General features: G+C 58.8%; 1 protein-coding gene across 1 annotated transcript; it reads right to left on the reverse strand.

The window, feature by feature from the left end:
* Nucleotides 1-4,560: 4,560 nt before the first annotated feature.
* Nucleotides 4,561-5,853, reverse strand: CHST1 (carbohydrate sulfotransferase 1; the record flags this gene model as incomplete). The annotated part of the gene is made up of 1 exon (XM_082001021.1): nt 4,561-5,853. Exon 1 carries the CDS (start codon nt 5,818-5,820, stop codon nt 4,561-4,563), a length of 1,260 nt encoding a protein of 419 aa, XP_081857147.1. The 5' UTR covers nt 5,821-5,853.
* Nucleotides 5,854-15,553: the final 9,700 nt, after the last annotated feature.

The following is a 15,553-nucleotide window of genomic DNA, read 5'->3' on the forward strand; positions in this document are numbered from 1 at the left end:
GAAGGGGAGAAGAGGTGTGAGGGGAACTCACAGCCTAAATCGCTGTTCTTGGAGCCCAGCTAGCAGAGAACTCGTGGACAAGAAATAGCAAAAGAGGGCAAACTAGCAGGTAGGGGTAGAAGATTAAATCTCATACCTCTTAAAACGGGGGTTCAGGAATACAAAACTATGCAGGATTCAAAAGGCTTCTGGAAAGTATGTCTCAGCTAGCGTGCTAGATTGAACCTGCTTGGTTCATCCAGGTGACCCAGCCCCAGGCTGCTTTTCTGGGCACTCTCAGGACCAGAGCAGAAGGAAAACAGGGTCAGTGTTCCCAGTCTTAAGAGCAAAGATGCCTCCTGACAGCTTTGGTTGCAGAATCATAGGATCTGGATTGGATGGAGAAGCTGTTGGCTCCTGACAGATGTCCCATCTTTCCTCTTCCCCCACTACAAAAAGTTCAGCCAGCTCAGAGTCCACCTGGGCCACTGGTGCAGCCCTTGTCCCACTGCCCCTCCATGGTAAGAGGGGCCAAAACTACATTGTGCATAAATCTTATTGATACTGGGTGGGGGCTTGGTACAAAAGGGGAGCACCACCGCAAGAAGGATGAAGGGAGATAATACAAGGAAGACCACCATTTTCTGGGTGACAGTAGAAGGATGAGGAGGGACTGGTGACAGGAGTAGGCAAGGGGAGAGTAAGACTGGGCAAGCAAGATAAGGGGGAGGGTGGAGGGACTTTGTTTTTTAGAACAGGCTCTGAATCAGAGGATGAATGTGATGGAGTTCGTCCTAGGGAAGAGCATGGAAAGGGAAGTGGACAAATGTGGCTTTTGGTGTGTGGTGGTGGTCCATACCTGGCTGGTGCCCTACTTCCATAGTAGTGATGATCGCTAGGTGTTTCCATTTAGCTAGATCAATGTGCTCAACAGATGGTCCAAGCACCAGATCAGGTCCTTCCTTACTCCCCACCTTCGCAGACTTCCCCCAGGCTTTCACCTTGATCGCCGTGTGGTGGTGGTGGGATGTGGCCCTACATGCAGCCCCATGCCCCACCACAGCTGGGCATTCCCCATGCCCAAGGAATGCGCCCTGGCTGAGAGGAGAGCCCACAGGCATATCCTCTCCTCCTTTTTCCCTTTGCTCATCTCATTATCCTTTGCTTTCTTTTTTATTCCTCCCTTAACTTTTTGTCTTGCCCCTGGATAGAGCTCTCCAAAGCTCTCACCGAGACCTTCATTAAACATCCACACTCATATTGGCTGGGAGGGCAGAGAGGGTGACTCTGCCCCTGCAGCTCGCCAGGCTGGGAGAGAAGTGCATGTCTTCCACCCCTCTCTGTCCCCTTGTGTTTTCTGTGTGGAAAATCTTAACGCACTTCTTTTCCTCTGGGTGCTCTTGTTGGCTTTTGTCCCTGTGGGTGGGTCATTTCTGTGTCTCCATTGCAAAGTCATCCTTATAAAAACAACAGCATGAGTGGGAACATGGAGATGGCTAGAGAGAGAGACAGAGCTGCTGGGACAAATGCCAGGGCCCAACTCTGCTTCTCTAGGAGCCGAGGAGCCCTTTGGCAACCCAAAACTGTCACTGCGGCCACGTGATCCCGTGTGCAGTGCTGGGCTCTGGAGAACACTTTTGTTCTTTATCATTTCATTGTCTGTAATTGGTTTCCTACTGAATTTGTTTGCTTGGTTTGTTTTGCAGTGTGTTTCTGGGAATATTCTGCATCTCTGTATTTTAATTACAGTAAAATTTGAGGATAAAAGCCTTGATTACACTGGCTCTTGTTTCCAGTGGGGGGAAACGAGGAGAGGAAGAGCAGTTGAAGGAAGATGTTAGAGATGCCTTGGGAAATCACATCTCTCCCCTAAGGGCTTCTAGATGAGGCAGCAAGCAGGGCTGAACCTCTGTCCCTGCTTAAACTAGGACACGGCTTTCAACCACAATTCAGAAGCCATTTTGCTGCAGGCATGTTTCCTGATTGGAATGGTAAAAACAGTTTGGGTAGGACTTCTAAACTCAGTTTCTTGTGTTGGTTTAAAGACCAGTGCACGAGAGGACTTTCGGGTGAGGGACAGCTGGCCTAGCCCCGAAAGTGGGATCTCGGCAGCTGAAGATGGGAAATTTTGCCTCTACAGACACTTTTCCTTCGTGCCAGTTTGCACAGCCACCTTTCCCAGCTGAGGAAGCGAGGAAAAGCCTCACTCCCCCTGCAGCATCCTGCCCTTTCTGCAGGAGAAGGCGGTTTGACATCCCTCCCCAGAGCTGTGGGGGAGCCTTCCCGGGCAGCCAGACCCTCTGCCTTTAGTGGCCGGCCACCCCACCCGCTCCACGGGCACTTACCCAGGGCTGAGCCGCCCGATGCTCCTGGGGACGCGCAGCCCTCCTGCAGGGAGGATTGCAGCCCAGTGGCCAGACTGTGCTGGATCGGGTCCCAGACAGGGTGTCCCTTTTACCGGGTCGAGACGCTCGTTGCTCCTGCCTCTGCGTGAAGGCGTCTCTGGGGTGGGGGGTTCTCCTGGGGGCTGCCCCCATGCCCACTGTGGGGAGGCAGATAGAGGCAGTGCCCATCCCTGCAGCATGTGCATGCTGTTGCCCCATTCCTCCTCGTGCCGCCTCGCAGACAGCACAGCTGAACTAGAGGCCATCAGATACATCAGCCCTGCTCACCTTTTCTGCAGCCCAGCTGGAGCAGGTTTGCCGTGTTAAACCAGGTTGCAAAACACCACTAACAAGCTGCCACTCCAGAGGACTTTAAAGGGGAAAAAGGATGCTGGAAAATCACATATAGTTACAGCTTTCCCCTGCCTTATGCAGGCAGCATGGCCTACCTCTGTGTGACTGCAGCACCCAGTCTCACCCGCTCCCAAGTACTGGGAGCTGGTGGGCAGCAGAGCTCAGAAGACACCTCTGGAGAGGAGACCTGCCCAGGTAAGGTGGGCTGTGGGTGGCTCAAACATGCCTGTGCCAGGAGTGGGTCCAGCACTGGGGAGTGTGTAGCTGTGGGTGGATGTGGCCAGCTGTGGTCACACCTCTCTGTGGGTCCCTGTCCTGTGTGGCTCCAGGAGCCGCGGAGATGGGAAACTGCTGGGGCGTTGCTGTCCTCTGTCCCCTGGAGACTGGCCCCAGTGGCTTCCCATCTGCAGCTGCCTGTGGTCTGCGGGATGTGCCTCAAGGGCTGGGCTGTTCGGAGGACTCTGTCCCAGCTGGGTCAGAGGTGCTGGTCGGCTGCTCCAACAGGCAGAGATCAAACAGACCGGCAACGGCTCGTGTCTGTATCGCTCCTGCCCTGCCCGGCCTCCCCGCCCAGCTGCTGGCCGCCCTGCTCGGCCCGCAGGCCCTGCGTGGCAGGGGCTCGCTCAGGGCCTGCACGGGCCCTGCCTCCGTGGGCAGCTCATGAGGAAGAACTCGTGCATTTGCCAGCGCCATCTTCTTCTTTGCTCCTTTTCATTCTGGCTGTTTTATGACCGGAACTCGAGCATTTTGGTCCTCCAGGACAGGGTGTGCCAACGCTGGCATCAACAGCATCAGACATGGCGGGGGGCGATGAGGGGCAGCCCGATGGGGCCGGGCTCACCATGCTGGTGCCATGAGCACTCCGCAGCCAGGCACTTGGGCAAGTCCCGTGTCCCCATGCAGGCCAACAAGCTCTCAGGACTGTAAATAACCACAGGTTCTCACCTTTGGCTTAACCACCTGCATTTTGACACCCTTCAGACGCTAACGTGCGCATGCCACAGGAGGTGACCACAGCTCCCCGCCGCTCTGCGGGGCTGTGGTGCGGCTCCCCCCAGCCTCGCAGGAGCCGGGCAGAGGAGGAGATGCTTTTCTTCGCCTGTTGGTGCATCCACCCCAGTTTAGTCCAATTTTCAGTTGAAGTTCACCCACGGGTCAGTTTTATTGCACTTTTATTTACAGAAAACACAGAAATAAAGCATTAAATGTGTTGGGCTTTTACCAAACCACCCAAGCACTTTCCCCCCCCCACCTTTTTTTTTCTTTTGTGAGTTTTTGGCACAAAGAAATATCACAGGTGTTACCAAACAACCATGTATGAGCAGCTGCCCAGCCCAATTAACAGGACTTAAACAAACAAACATGTCGCACTGAGATTGAAAATGAGGAGGTTGTTCCATGTTCAGCTTCCAGTCTAACCTGCTCATCAAGGGCAAGGGGAGTTACTCTGGAGGGGACAACATCATTCATAAATTATATTTATATTTAACCTCTTACATTGTAAAAGTAAACAGTGCAAAAGTACAGTACCCCAGGTACCCTTCGGTTTGGAAAGCTTGAAGGTTGCTTTATACATTTTGTGTGTTTTGTAAACATTGTTACCCATCCACAGTTCTAGCTCTTGCTTGGAGAGACCCGACTCCTCTTGCGTCCGAAACGTGTTGAGAGGCAGCACTCGCTTCCCCTGGACTCTGCTGAGATTCCTGCTCAAGGTTTAGTGCAAATTTTGGAGAGAGAAAAAGACGAGAGAGAGAAAGAGGGGGAGGAAACAAAATGAAAGAAAATAAAATAAGGCAACAGTTAGAAACAGTTCATATCAAAACTGAACCCCACCGGGGCTGCCTTAGGAGAAGGGCAGGAAGTCTCTCTCCTCTACCAGGCTGATGGAGAGGTTCTTCAGCTCTTCCTCAGAGCCAGCGGTTTTGTAGCCGAGCTGCGCCAGCACCTGCTGGCAGGCGTGCTGGGTGAACGCCACGATCTCGTAGGACAGCCGGAACCGCCACTTCTCCGCCGTTGCCGCCGAGTTGCGCACCGTCCCGTACTTGTGTTTGGAGGAGGACCTGTCCCCTCGGGTGTTGTTCTGTATCCAGCGCTCGACGTTGCTGTCCATGGGGATGCCCAGGAAATCGTAGATCTCCTCGGTCTTTTTCATGGGGTTCCTGGCCAGGTCTTCGTACCGCACCAGCATGTACTTGCCCTTGAGCCACAGCGGCCGGTTGAGGCCGGTGGACACGGAGTTCGAGAAGTCCTCGCACACTGTGGTGAGCTGGGTCACGTCCAGGTTGTACGGCTTCCTGCCAGTGCCGTCCCAGATCCTCCACAGCCGGTAGGTGTCCCGGAAAGTCTCGCTCCGGGATGCCAGGATCCCACGGGGGTCCCTCACCAGCTGGATGACCTTCAAGTTCAGCCGTGGGTCCTCCACCAGGGCCCGGAGGTCGCTGACCTCAGGCACCCGCACAGTTTTGATGGCCACGTGCCCGTGCTCTCTGCACGACTCCGCGGCCAGTGTCAGATTCAAAGTACCGCACTTCTTCACACAGTCTCCCTCCTCCAGGTGTAGATCAGCGGCTCCCAAGGACTCGCAGACAGGCGGCGAGCACAGAGCCTTGCTGGCTCCCCTGCGGAAGAGGCGGTCGGTGGTGTGGTTGACGGGCTGGGGTTTGATGTAGTTCTCCAAGAAGTAGAGGTCGCAGTCGTACAGACTCCTCAGCAGGTCTCGGCTGGCCCCCAGCATGACACGCCTGTCTGTCGTACTCTTGCTCTGGGTCAGCTTTGGGATCAGCGTGTACTGGACGTGGTAGAGAGGCTCGAATAAATAGAAGACATCGAAGTGCTGGTTAAACAGCTGCCCGACAAACGAGGAACCACTGCGGGTGGTGGCGAGGATGAGGACGTGCGTCTTCCTGGAGAGGTTGTACGCAAAAGTGGGGCTCTCGTCGCACAGCCTGTCGGCCGCATCGGTGTCCTGGCTCAGGCTGCAGTTCACAGGGTTGGGGATGGGGCAGCTGTGGAAGGACTTAGCGGTGAAGGTCCGGATTGCTGTGTACTGGATCGCAATGGATGCCAAGGCTAGTAGGAGGACAGCCTTCCAGGAACATTGCATGGCTGGTCACCTTCATGGGGCTTCTTCACAGGTTGTCTTGGTGTCTGTAACCCAACAGAGAAGTCATGGGTTGAGCAAGGACTGCCAAGGAGGACCCAACTATCCTACTGCTGGGTGTACCAGCAAACGCCCTCCCATAGTGTGTCTACATCAGCCATAATCACATGGACCCCAGTCACACACTGCAGAGCCCCATGTCAGAAGAAAGGAGGACCAGCCAGAAGGCTGGCAAGCCTGGAGAGACACTTCCAGCCAGGACGTCAGCCCCAGGGACTGCTTCCTTCCAGGCTGGAGGTCTATACAAATCCTGTTCCCCATAGTTCACCCCATGCCCTGCAGACCAGGCAAGGGGGTGTTAGAGCCTGGTGGCCACACCTTCTCTGTCTTTCCAACCAGCTACTGCAAACCCTCCTCCCCAGCTGCCCTGTGAGTCACTTGTCACCCCCTCAGCCAGTGCCTTTGACGCCCAGTGCAGGGAAAGGGCAGGGGATGGTGCCAAGCACCACTGGAGAGGCTCGTCTCCATCCTTCCTGGCTAGCTGGCAGGACAAGGCATGGCCCATCCAGGCCAACAACCTCCTGCTCGTGAGAGCAGCGATGGTTCTCCTGGAGCTGCAAACATCTTCGCTTGGAGGTCCACCAGCCAGGCCAGCTCAGTCACCCTCTGGGGATGAGCAGCAGCCCGAGTTCTGCAGCAGGAGCCAGAGCTGTCCTAGCGGCCAGCCCCATGTGCCCCCAGCACTGAGCTTGGGGATCTGCCCAGCTCTAGGATTCAGGCCCCCTGCTATTCTGAGCACCAGCAGCAACACTACAAAGAAGGTGGCACGAGAAACTGCATCCCCTCCATCCTCTACTGGCAACAGTGCAGCACCAGGAGCCCTTGGCAGCAGAGACGGCTGCAGGGAAGAGCAGGGCTGTAGCTGCACAGGCCAACTTTAGTCTAGTGGTGCAAACCCCTGACTTTCTGCTGCCCGCAGGTGGGCAAGGGTAGAGGAAGCTCAGCAGGGTGCTTGGATGGGGTGGTTAGGGATGGCCAGGTGGGGAGCACCCCTGCCCTGCCTGGGGAGCTGTGGCATTGCTGGGAAGGGATGTAGCCGTGATGGTGCTTCAACATCTCCACCCTGTTCATTTGGTTAAATAACATTCACAGACTGCCCTGCTGCTCTCCAAAGCACAGGGCTTCACATCCACGTGCTATTGCTCCCCAAGGCCAGCAGTGCTGGGGAGCAGGGGGTAGCAGACTCATCCCAGAAACCCCAAAGATGCCAAAACCCCTGTGGCAGGGGAGACATTCTAGTATTAGCAACAGCTTTGAAGCTCCCCTGCACCCATTCTCCCTTGCCCATCTTCCGTCCATGTCCACCGCCCCAGTGTGGTACATTCACCTGTCCACCCCCTGCAGGCAAAACGAAGGGGACAGACCCACATATCTCCGCTCCTCATCCAGCAAAGCCCTTCCCACAGCATCATCGTCACTGTTGCTTCCTCTTCCCCACTCCTCTCATGCTCCCTGCGTGTCCCCAGGGAAAGCACTGAGCCAGCCCCAGGCCAGTGGCGAGCTCCAGGTCCCCAGCTCGCCCCCAGCACACCAGCCACTGCGGGTGGGACTGGCGTGGCGGCTGCTGTTGCTGCTCACCCGAGGTTTCCAAGGGAGGCCGATAGGCCAGTGACAGATTTCAGCACACGAGGCCTGTTCAAGCCCAGAGCACGCCAACAACCCCGATGGGCTTGGGACGGTGTAATGCTCCTGGTGTGTGTTCCCCACAGAGGCCATGGCAGCTGGCACGGCATGTTCCCATCTCCTCAACATGCCCCGCTCCCTGGAGAGACCCTGGCACCCAGCGAGTGATGCCAGGAGGGCTGCTCAGACCTGCAGGTGAGTTGAAAACCTTCTTCCTTTTTTTTTTTATTATTGTTTTTATTATTTAGCAGTTGCCCCAGCTACTTGGTGCAGGCAGGAGGCTGCAGGAGCTACCAACTCCAGAGACCTCTTGCCAGGAGCAGGGTTTTCTGCACGAAAATGATTCAGAGCAGGACCCCAGCACGGGGGCTCTAGCACAGCTGCTGCAGGCCACCCCCTGCCAGCCATTGCCATGTCTGTGCGCTAAGAGTAGTGCTTTAGACCCAAAACTATGCTTTGAATAAGGGTTGCTTTCTCCTGAGCTGCTGCCTGCCAGGGATGTGGCACGCAGCTGAGGACAGAAGTTGCAGACGCTTGGCTATTGCTGCTCCTGATCTGTGATTACCTACACTGCAGAGGTCCCAGTGTCCACATGGGATATTCTATCCCTTGGATAAAGTGTTTTTCCAGGTCTTCTAAGTCAGGGCAGGACAGGAGGGTCCCTGCTGGCACCTCCTGGCCCAGGCGGCTGGGGCACACTGTCTAGGTGGAAGCAGCAGTGGGAATGCTTTCCTGCTCTCTAGTGATGGCCAGCCACACTGCATCCTTCACACACAACCTCAACTTCTACTCCTTGCTGTGCTACTTGCTGGATGCTGGAGCAGATGGGGCTCAGATTGTCCCAGGATGTGGTAGAAACCTGCTGCCAGCTCCCCTGCAAAAGGCCACCAGAACCCAGGTGTCTCCTTGGTCCCAATTCCTGCCGGATCACTGGCTGTGAGTGTTTCAGGTTTTCCACCCACCCAGACCTGCTCCCCTTTGCCATGCACCAAGCTGCAGAGGGGAAGAAACGGGGTGTTGATTCACCTCTTTGGCAGAGCAGGTGCAAAACCGCAGCCCAGCTTCAGCCTCAGCTGCCCCTTGTCACCCTTTCACATGTGCCCTGCCCATCTGCTAAGCTGCAGCCAGGGAGGGGCAGGTTTTGGGAGAAGGCGTCCCTCCATGATGTCTCATCCATGGCCTTTAAAGCCAGCCAGAGCCTCCTCTCAGCCCCCAGCCGGCTCTCCCGCCTCCTCCCATTGCTGCCTGTCCCTAGGGGATGCGGTTCCCGCTCAGCCCTGCCCAGAGGCAGCAGCGACCGGCAGCTGGGTGCTCTCGGGGGGCTCGCATGGCACCCAGGAGCTGCCGGCACAGCTGAGGATTGCTTCCACTCATGCTCCCCCCGGCTCATCTGTTGGACACAGGCTGGTGTGAAACACCTGCCAAGGAGGAGCTGCGCGTGGCTCCGCACGGCTCGGAGCAGGCTGGCTGAGCAGCGGCTGCAGCGGACACGCTGCAGGAGGATGTCTCCTACACGCGTGTGCAGCAAGATAGGCACTTGCTCTCCCATCCCTGCCCGGGGGGAGGGACCTTTTTAAACTGGACTGTTCCTCTTCAGGCACGGATACCGGGGCCAGCAGTCCAGACCAGGTCGGAGCAAGGGCCTTGCCCATGTAGGGCTGTATGTGAGAGCCCTATGTGAGGCATGGTACTGTTTTGGCTACTCAGCCCTAGACCATGGGATGCTGTGACCATGAGAGTCATCCAAAATGCTGGCCTCACAGCTGTTCCCACACTATGAAGTCTTCCCAGCCAAAATCTCCCTCTGCTCTGCCTCCAGTTCAGCTCCACCACAGACGATGAGAAAATGCAGCCCAAGGGCGGGAGCTGAGTCTGGCAGGTCCCTCCAGGCAGCTGGGGTTACAAGATGGAGCGCTGGGGTGGGGGTAAATCACTGGTAACTTCCAGCCCACGGTGCTGCTGGCACTGCAAGAGGCCTGTGAGAAGGCACGTGGGCTCTTTTTTGCACTGTGCTGGGATCAGCGCTGCCCCATTCCCTGACCCTAACACCTCTCTGGTCACAGCATGACAGACTGCTCCGCTGCCTCGCCTGCATCGCCGTCCAGCTGCCTGCAGTCACATCAGGACCAGCCTGTCCACAAGGGATGCACGGCATCTGGCAACCGGCTCCGAGCGCTGCAGGAGGCCAGATGGTGCCTGGCACAGGGACAGGAGCATTGTCTGCGGGAAGAGGAAGGTGCTGAGCCTTTCCTCTCCCCTGCCCCGCTTCCCGCAGCCTTAAGCCCAGAGGAAGGGAGAGGATGGGCACAGGCAGTGCAGCCTCCCCCACCCTGCACACCCTCGACAACAGCAGCGGGTGCATAATCACCTGCCTTCCTCCTCCTCCCCTGACTCCCAGCACTGCTCCAGGTAGGACGAGCAGGTGAGAAGCCAACAAGACAGCCCAGGAGCACCGGGGAGATCGGAGGCAATGAATTAAGTTGAATGGCATCCATGAGTCACCGGCATGGGGAGCAGCGAGCGTGGCTGGCCGGCCACAGCGCAGCAGCGGCCCAGGAGGAGATGCTGAGCAGTGGACTTGTACTTTGGGGATGGTCTTCCCAGGTTTGATGGGAATGACCTGCTTTGAGAGCCACACAGCAGGACCATGGCACCAGAGGCTGCGCTGGCAGCTGAGCTCAGGCACTAGGCAGGCTGGACTCGGTGGTGCTGCTGCAGGGATCAGTGCAACTTGCATGTCTTTTCCCCTCTAAAAGCTGCCAGGTGCTACACAGAGCAGCACCCCGGACTTGCCAAAGCTTGTTCTCATGGGGGGCTCCCACAGCATCTCAAGGAGCGTGGCTGCCCTGCCTCCTGCCCCAAGCCCTCCTTGCTGCTCCCTGGAGGTGGCCACGTTTTGGCAGCTTGGGGGCGATGGCAGCTTTAGACAGGAGACCCTGCAGTAACTGATACTGTCATTGCTGTGTTTCCAAGGCGCTCTCACAGGGCAGTCAAAAAAACTGCTCTTTTTGGCTGCCTTCCAGGCTGTCCCCTTCTCGACAGCTCCCCAGAAGTTGTGTCCTCAGCCTGGCTGGGATCATCCTGGGCTCCCTTACCACTGCCAGGGAAATCCCTCTGCGCTTCCCTGTGGCAGGCAGGAAGGGAAAAGGGAGCGGAAGGAGTTGCCAGGGTCTGTGCAACACAGGTGCCTGCTCCAGCCCTGGCCCAAGCCCCGGCAGCAGGGCAATGCGCTGGAGGAGTGCCTGTGCCCCAGAAACCCTCCCCGGGGCCCGTCTGATGCCGGTCCAGCTACCGGCACCCTCTATCCCCAAACCCAATTCCCGCCAGCAAGGCTGTTTCCATGGAAACGGCAGAGTGACTCAGGACTTTGGGACCAGCTGGAAAACACAACTGTGAGGAGCGAACACCCGAGAGGTGCCGGGGTCTCGGTGCCAGGAAGGAGGGCAGATGTGCGTAGGGACCAGGCAGGCCTGCCTGCCTGCGCACTCGGACATGCTTGGGCTGGCGCAGAGGGGCGCGCGGGCACACCCCACACGAGGCGAAGGCCACGCTGGGAGTTGTAAGCCAAAAATGCTCTCTCCTGACACAAGTGTGACTGCAGCACTTGGAAGGCATCGCTGCAGCATGCTCACTGGGGGACACATCCCAAAACATGCCTCATTGCAGACAACCCCTCATCCCTGCTCCCCCAGGAGGGAGACCCACACATGCAGAGTCACCCACAGAGTTCACAACACCAACTCAGCCCCGCACCCCTGTCCCCTGCCCAGCAAGCAACACCCCTGGGTGCCCTGCCCAGGGCAGAGCCGCTGGTTGGAGGGCTGGTCAGGGAGTGGGGAGCTGCAGCCAGTGCTCCACGGTGCCTCACTGCCCAGCCAGCCTGGCTCCAGCAGCCCACTCCCCGCCACTTCCCCGCCCAGGCACGGAAATTAAGTTGCAGGGTTGCAAAACAGCTCTCAGCCAGTGACCCACTGGCACAGGCCCTGCCTCTTCCCAGCGTCCTCCCACTGGGCAAAGAGTTGGTCTCATAAAACATGTTGTGGCCACTAAGGCGGGGAAGATGGGCTCCTGACGGGGTTGTAAGGATGAGCATCCCACTCGGTCACAGCGGCTTAGTCATGCCAGTGGCTCTGCGAAGCCAGGCAGGCACTGAGCACGCTTGTGGCGCATCCACCCGCCCTGGGTGCGGGCAGGCTGCACCGCACCCCTCCCCAGGGGAAAGGGGGACTGCTGAGAAAAGCAGTGCCAAGCAGCCCCCTTCTCCCCTCACCACAGGAGAGGGCTCTACCTGATGTTGGGTACCACAACAGATGCATGAGCTGGTCTCTCTCCCCAAGCCTTCCTCCCAGCAAAAGCCTACCGACATGAGATCCTGACAGGGTGAGAGTGAGCCTTCAGCCTCACCTCCTCTTCAGCCATACAGCACTCCAGCTTCCCTTCGGCCACAGCTTCAAATGCCAGCTGGGGACTCATGCTCACCACCTTTCTCGGGCAAGCACCACACTATATGCAGCGTGGAGGTTCTTCATGCCTCTAAGACCCAGACTCACACTGCTCTGGCATGCATCACCTCCTGGGGCACTTTTCTAACAACGAAGCACAGGACCCCAGTGCTCAAAGCCACACCTAGTGTGCCTCTCGCTCCCCTATCACTGCCCACGCCCTTCGTGTTTCAGAGCGACCAAGAGACCCTTTGCTACCAAAAGGTTACTGCCCACTTTGACCAGCACTTAAATCATCACAGAGCTTTCAACGGGAATTTTGTTTTTTCTCTGCTGGCACTCGGCATACACATTTTGAGTTAATTAATCACTATCAAGTAATGCCAACCCCGACCAGTCCCAGAGTTTTCTTATCGCAACATCCACCTGCGCCTGTTTACCCCTCATCTGCTGAACTGCATCTGTCTCTTCCCGAGGATGCGAACGCCCTGGGTATACCCGGTACAATTTTTTTTGCGTTCTCCCCCTTCCCCTAAGCCATCCGCCAGCCTGTTCGTGCGTGCCGGCTTCCTCCCGCAGCGCTCCCCTGGCTGGAAGGCTCTTTTGAGATGAACGCGCTCCTTCAGAACCCCGACGCCCTCTCTTTGCAGCGTACCCAGCCGGCGGCCGCGCCGGGCGCCCGGACCGGGACCAGCGCAGCCTTCCTGAAGGACTGCGCCACGCTATAGCGCGCTCCGGCCCCGCTCTGCCCGCTCTGCCCGCCAGCCGCCTCCGCATGGCAGGTCCACCGGGCCGCGTTAAGGTTTGGCAGCGGCGGCTGGGGCATTCGCTCCTCCGGCTGGCGCGGCTCACACCGCCGGGCAGCGGCGTCTGGCCTCCCCGGCACCGCCGGGGACTCGCTCACTCCCTCCGGGCGGCAGCTTCTCGCCCAACAACAGCCCAAGTTCCGCCGCAGCACCTTCCCCCCGCCGGTCTCGGGGGCCAGGGCTGTCACCCCCCGCCCCATGAAGGCAGCCCCGGGCGGCGGCTGGCCGGGCGCCCGCGGCCTGGGACGGTGTCCCGCCGCTGCCGGCGCTGGGGACCGGCGGCGAGAAGTCCATTCCGCCGTGGCGGGTGATGTCTCGCCGCCCTGGAAAGTTGGCGGCGCGGAAAGGGTTAACGGGGAGCCGCCCCCCCCCCCCCGGCCCGCCGCCCTGGGGCACCCCCGCCGATCCGGGCATCCCCCCCGGCTCCCCTTACCTGGCGGAGCGCCGCGGCGGGCTCCCCCCCGCATCCCCGGCCGGCCCCGCCGCGGCTGCTGGGGCGGGGGACGCCGGGCCCGGCCCGGCCCGGGGGCGGCTGGCAGCGGAGCTCAGCGGGCCGCACCGCGGGGGCTCATCCCTGCCGGCGGCCGCGCGTAGCCTGCCCTGCCCTGCCTGCCCTGCCCGCGCGGGCAGCCGCCGCGCGGGGCCGCCCCTCCACGCCCCTCCGCGCCGGCGGCGAAGGGAGGGCGGGCAGGGGAGGGGGCTGAACCCGCTCTCCCCTCCCTCCTCCGGACCGCCCGGTAGCGCGCACCGGCACCGGCACCGGCAGCGCAGCGCGCGGGTACAGGCAGAGCCTCCGCACCGCCCCGCGCTGCCGCTGCCCCCGCCCCGCGCTGTCCGCACCGCCCCGCGCTGCCCGCCTCGCCCCAACCCGGCGGCGGGGCCCCCCGGCTTCGCCGAGCGGGAAACTCTCCGTTCCCTCTTCCTCCTCCCCAGGGCGGCCCGGCCAGAGCGGGCAGAGCCCCTCCCGTCGCAGAGGCGGCCCCGGTGCGGCTCCCCCCGGGAGACGCGCATGTGTGTGTCCCCACGCAGGGGCATCCCTGGGACAGCGCCAGGGCACCCTGCAGCTACGGGGACTGGATGCGGGGCGGTGGGTGCCTCCCACGCTCTCCACGCCCCGCTGCCGGGGCCCCGCCGGGTTTGGCAGCGATGGCGGTGTGCATGTATTCGGTCATTTTCCGGTGGCCTTTGGTCATCGGTAAAAAACACCGACCTGGGGAGTAGGTCTTCCGCGCCAGGAACCCCGCTGCGGTGTGGGAATACTGGGGCAGAGGAAACGGAACACGGGAGAGTGTCGGGGCTGCTGAGGCGGCTGCGGTCTGACGGCCACGTCCGTCCGTGTTCCCCGTCCCGCCCCCCCCCGGGTTCTGCTTCTGTTCAACCCCTCAAAACGGGTCGGGCTTTTACTTTTGGCAACTTTGAATGTTTCCCTTTTGTCGGGCGCTTGCCAACTCAGCTGCCTTTTTAGCACTTTAACTGCAGCTCCGCTGAAATGACAGCTGCCGACGAGAGACAGCTTACGATTCTGGGGACGCTAGAATGGCTATTCATTTTTTATACCCCCGTTTATACTTTGTGCGTGTTTGGTGCTGCCTGGGCATTACAAGGAGTCACAGAAGTTTTCTTCTTACGTTCATGTGAGCAACACCCAGCTCCTGACAACACCCTGCGCTCTGCAAGGAGCTGCCTCCCCAGCTCAGGGATTTCCAAACCTTCACCTCCGACTCCAGGATTCGCAGAGTGCAACTGCGGGGCACGGTACCAGCGTGTTCATCAGCAGCTCGGAACAGCTTCGCTCGGCAGCGAAGAGAGAGGAACAGTGGAGCCCAGGTCCCTGTGCTGCAATTGTGTCGAGAGAAAAATAAATCCCTGGGAACGCTGGTCTTGCCTCCGCTCTCAGAGGCCTGCCAGGCTGTGACAGCGGGTCCAGGGCTATGAAGTTGCCTTTAAATCTCGGGAAGCACAACAAGCAGAGTCATCGCTTCTGATGTTTAGCATTTTGGACTTGCATTTGCTGTTTTTAGGAGCACCCAGATCCCATGTGTCCAAAAATAACAGTTTTTCTCAAGTTTTTTACAATATGCTGACAGCCCAAGCCCCCTTAATCTAATTTTAGAAAACTTTGTAGGGATTTTATATTTATAAACAGTTGGTGCTTAAATATTATCTCCCTTACCATAGCAACAGCTCCCCATTGTAGCATTCATGATACGGTGTATCACATTGGTGTATCCCGGTTTTGAGTGAGAAAGCCCTGAAGCCACCCTCTCTCGTGCCTGTTTTCCTACAACTTGCGAAGGACAAGAACTGGGGCTCCTGCCTGTCCTGACTCACTTCCCAGAGCTGGGGAAGAGCTATAACCGCCGGCTGCTGCTAGAAACGCGACGGTGGCCCTGGGTCTTCCATCATCGGTGTTCCTCAAGTGGTATGCCCGCTCAGGCCACTCCCTTCCATGGACACAAGCCGCTGATTCATCTACATGGCATAGCCAACCTCGCACCCACGGACCCGTAGTACCTTCTCAATAGCCCCGAGTGCCACCCCCACGTGGCACACAGGCCTTCGGCAGCTCCGGGTGCCCGTGATGTGCGCCTGATGTATGTTGGCCCTTGCTCAGCACCTCCAGCGAGCGGTGGGGAGGAGCTGGGAGCGGGCGTCCAGCTGGCCTGCGGCCAAGGCTGTGCTCTGCTCCCACTGGGGTCCAAGGTGCTGGAAGTGCAGGAATGGCAGGATTTCAAGGAGTTTGGCCAAACGGGGCATAAACCGGGCCAGGGACCAGTGCCAGGAGGAAATCAAGGGGCTCATGGT

Source organism: Phaethon aethereus (assembly GCF_964289735.1).
Source record: "Phaethon aethereus genome assembly, chromosome: 5".
Taxonomy (NCBI): Eukaryota; Metazoa; Chordata; class Aves; order Phaethontiformes; family Phaethontidae; genus Phaethon; species Phaethon aethereus.